The 4,349-nt window shown below is 39.6% G+C and overlaps 1 protein-coding gene across 1 annotated transcript; it reads right to left on the bottom strand.

Moving 5' to 3' along the window:
- Positions 1-2,149: 2,149 nt before the first annotated feature.
- On the bottom strand, positions 2,150-4,042 carry LOC127080363 (uncharacterized). The gene is made up of 2 exons (XM_051020689.1): positions 2,360-4,042; positions 2,150-2,305 (listed from the first exon to the last, which is right to left on the bottom strand). Exons 1-2 carry the CDS (start codon positions 4,040-4,042, stop codon positions 2,150-2,152), a joined length of 1,839 nt encoding a protein of 612 aa, XP_050876646.1.
- Between the last annotated feature and the right edge of the window lie 307 nt (positions 4,043-4,349).

Here is a 4,349-nt window from a genome sequence, read left to right as displayed (position 1 = left end):
CTCCATATCTTCGGGTGCCATCTTAATCTGATTATAACCGGAAAATCCGTCCATAAATGAAAAGACTTTGAATTTAGTTGTATCGTCTACCAACATATCAATGTATGGTAAAGGGAAATCATCTTTCGGACTGGCTTTATTCAAATCTCAATAATCAACGCATATACGAACTTTTCCATCCTTCTTTAGAACAGGCACAATATTGGCCACCCACTGCAGATATTCAGCAGTAACAAGGAAACCGACATCAATCTGCTTTTGCACTTCTTCTTTGATCTTTACTGCCATATCAGGATGAGTCCTTCTCAATTTCTACTTGACTAACGGGCATTGTAGCTTCAACGGCAATCTATGCTCCACAATCTCAGAATCCAAACCAGGCATGTCTTGATAGGACAAAGCAAACACATTTGAATACTCTCAAAGAAGATCAATCAACCCCTTCTTGACTTCAGGACACAATCGAGACCCAATCTTGACTTCCTTCACATCATCCTCGGAACCCAAGTTGACTAGCTCAATCTGCTCTTCGAATGGCTGAATGGCTTTTTCCTCGTGCTCAAGGAGACGAGACAATTCATCAGATATTTCTTCATCACTTTCTTCCTCGACCTCAAACACAGGGAATTCAAAGTTTGGAGAAGGAATAGGAGCATTGTATTCAATGGGTTTAGAAACTGAAATTCTGGTATTAGATATGAGATGTCGAAGGTAATGTTACGACACTAATATCTAAACAACAAGCAAAATATGAAAAGAATAAAAATCAAGAAATAATTGAAAAACGACACAAGCAATTGTTGACCCAGTTCGGTGCAAACACACCTACGTCTGGGGGCTACCAAGCCAGGAAGGAAATCCACTAAACAGAATTAGTTCAAAGACTCTCAGTAAACAACTTCAAGTTACAGTCTTTTCACCTAAGAACTCTTAGACAAGAGACCCTACTCACTCCCCCTCAATCACAGTAGTGATACTAGAACAAATACTAAAAAGAAAGAAGACGCACTTCAATGACACACACTTGATCTTGCTTAAAAGCTTCAATCAAGTAAACAAATACACTCGTACTTCAAAGCTTAGAGTGGACAAATTAAAACTCAAAAACTCAATCCAATTCACACATCAACAAGATGGATGAATGGCTCACAATTCACACAAGAATAAAACCCTAATCCTCACTCATTTCACGTTCGTATTTTCTTGTATTTAAAACAGGGTTTACAAAGTCTTTATATAGAAGCTTTCTGAATGGGCCTGCATAGACTTTAAATAGAATTATTTTAAACAGAATATTTTGGCTTTAAATAGAATTACTCCTTGAATAATGCATGCAATCTCCACATAAGCACACAAAGACTTGCATGAAAAGCGCAACAACAAAATACCTAACATTCAGACTGAATGTTCTGTATGCACATGTCGTAACATCGGGTCTGACATCTTGAATAAATCCTGCACAGCCATATTAAACAACCTGCAGAGAGTTGATATCACATGTCAAGACTACAAGCGTGACATCTTGCGATAACACTAAGTTTTACCAAAATTGATGCCAATTCATAGAACCAACAAACTCCCCCTTTGGCAAATTTTGGCTAAAACAAACAACAGATCACACATTCACAAGCAATCAATCAGAGCATCAGTTCAGCAGCAGAAGCAAACATACACACATTACTAGCAAAAATAACAACTAATAAACACACAAGCGCTTGTACTCTCCCTCAAGACCATGCAACTTCCCAGAACACAACAGCTCCCCCTTAAGCCAGTCCACACCAAGCAACAACCACACTGCTTCACACAAACAGAACACAGAGAATTCTCCCCCTGTGCCAAACAAATAAACACCAGAAAATTCTCCCCCTGTATCAGACAAACAGAGCAACAACAATACTACATAGCTAAGCAAAGATACTCGGCTATATCTACAGCTACTTCTCCCTCTTTTTAGCCAAAAGAGACCAAAGAGACAAAATAAATGTCTATCTAGTCATTAACCGAAATACCAGAAGTTAAAGAGTTACAACACCAAGTACAGACACAATTGTAAGAATGCTGAGAAACAAACCAAAAAAACACAAAGAAATCCACCAAAACAACAACAAAAAAACCATCAAAACAAGGGGGACCAAAGCCAACAGAGCTACTCAGTAGAGCTTGAGTTTGCAGCTTCTTCATCAGCACCAGAAGCAGAATTGCCACTTGCATCATCATTGTTAGCAGACCTCTCACTAGAGGTGTGGGCTTTAGCTTCTTCTTCATGGTTGACATTAGCATGTTCAACATTTTCACTCTCAGCCTGCTCCAAGCTTGCAATCAAGGCTTCCAAAGATTATTTTCTAGTTGTGGCTACCCTCATCCCTTCACCTAGCTTTTTGCATGTCTCCTTAAGCTCAACAATTGCTCCAACTTTTGAGGTTGGCCTCTTCATGGCAGATGTCATGACAATATCCTCGACATGACTGCCTTCAAAGAGTTTGTAGTGCACAGACAGAGCTGGTTTTCTCCTACTAGGTAAATCATTTGAGCATAGAATACCAGGATGTTGATTCAAGATAATTCCATAAATCATAGAGGGAAAATCAATTGGAAGCTTAACTACATTAGTAGTTGCATGCTTGATGATTTGATCAAACATAAATCTACCATAGTCAAATTTCACTTTTGTCCCAATAGCAAAAATAAACCTCCCAAGAGTATTAGCAATGGTGGAGATATGGTTGGTAGGGACCCAGTTGGCAACTCCTATTTTATGCAGGATAGCATACTTGACAGTCAACTTCCCAGCAGGAAGATGCTTTTTAACAGGCCAAACTTTCACCTGTCTAGCTGTAATCTCCCTACAGACCTGATTGTCTGTAACTTCTAATTCTCCTGTAGCCTCATTATTTCTGCCTAGGAAATTATTAATAACAGTATGAGAGAATGTTATACACTTACCCTTCACATACACCTTGCAGAACTCCTTGCTGTTCTTATCAGAAATATCCTCAGGAATGTTAACAATAAATTCCTTGACTAAACCTTCATAGCATTGAGAGAACCCAGCAACAGTCTTCAAAAGCCCAACCGCTTTTATCAGGTCCATGACCTCCTTGAAATCAGCAACATCTTTTCCCAATTCCCTTTCCACAGCTACCCTTCTCTGAATCACAAACTTCCACTTAGCAGCTCCATCCTCAAGATGGAAGGAGATGTTATCCAAATGAACATCAGGTACTTTAACAGGAGACTTCCTAACAGTAGGTTTCTTTGTAGGCGAGATGTCAGGGACATCTTTCTCAACATCTTCTTCAGGCTCAGAATCATCTCTGACCTTCCTCTTCTTTCTTTCAACCTTGCTCCATGGTTTGGAGGGACCAATACCAACAGTCTTCTTAGCTTTTTTGGCTGACATAAGTTTAGCCACAGATTTTCCTTTGCAAGTCTTCATGCGTTTAGCCACACTTGGCTTTATGTGATGAATCAAGCTTTCATCTTGATCATCAGAGATACCATCCTCTAGATCAATCACAACATTTGCATCATCATGCTTTTCAGAGTGGGAAGCATTAGCAGTGTTAGAGGCCACAAATTTTCCTTTTTCAGACACGGTCTGCCCTAGAGAACGCAACCCTTCAGCAGCCAAGTCCTTTTCAGAACTGGAGCAATCATCACCCTTACCACTAGGTTGTTCAACCTCAGGAGAGGGATACATTTGAGCAAGGGGAGTAGAAACTCCCTTCACATAATGGCCTTCATTAAGAATTCTAGTAACTAGGTCTCTTATAACGCGATCAGTATAGTGTGTTCCTTCCTTAGAATTAGTGATAAGAGTTGAGCCAGACGGAATGCTAGAGGGATTACCTTGATTGGAGCATGCAGAAGTGGAGGCATCAATAGAGATGGGTTGGTTCAAATCAATGTTAGCGCCAGGAATAACAGAGAGAGGAGCAACATCCAGAATCTCATCATCAGGGACGCCCATGGGAGGAACACTAACTTTTGGGGTGGACTTGGTATTTTTAGAAGCAGATGTATCTTGATGTTGTGACATTTTGGAGTTTTTTTGGAAAAAGTAAGATTGCCCTAGCAGAGGTTTGTGGAGAAGGGAAAGGAAGATGGAAGAGTTGGAGTAGTTAATGAGGTTATGGGGGTAGCGTGTGAAGATGGAATAGATGGTACTTCCAAAACAAGGTGATGATTTACCATAATGGGGGCACTTTATTTTAGGAAAATAGACAATAATTTGATTACTTTTTCCACTCCATATTAATTGCTACAAATTTTCATAAATGCAAATCCCTAATTTCCCTCTCAGGAATTCAAATTGATTTGCATCCAAGGCCTTTGTAAAAATATCA

The sequence above is a fragment of the Lathyrus oleraceus genome, chromosome 5 (genome assembly GCF_024323335.1).
Source record: "Lathyrus oleraceus cultivar Zhongwan6 chromosome 5, CAAS_Psat_ZW6_1.0, whole genome shotgun sequence".
NCBI classification, from domain to species: Eukaryota; Viridiplantae; Streptophyta; class Magnoliopsida; order Fabales; family Fabaceae; genus Lathyrus; species Lathyrus oleraceus.
Note: the sequence above shows the minus strand (reverse complement) of the source record. Positions and strands in the feature narration are given on the sequence as shown.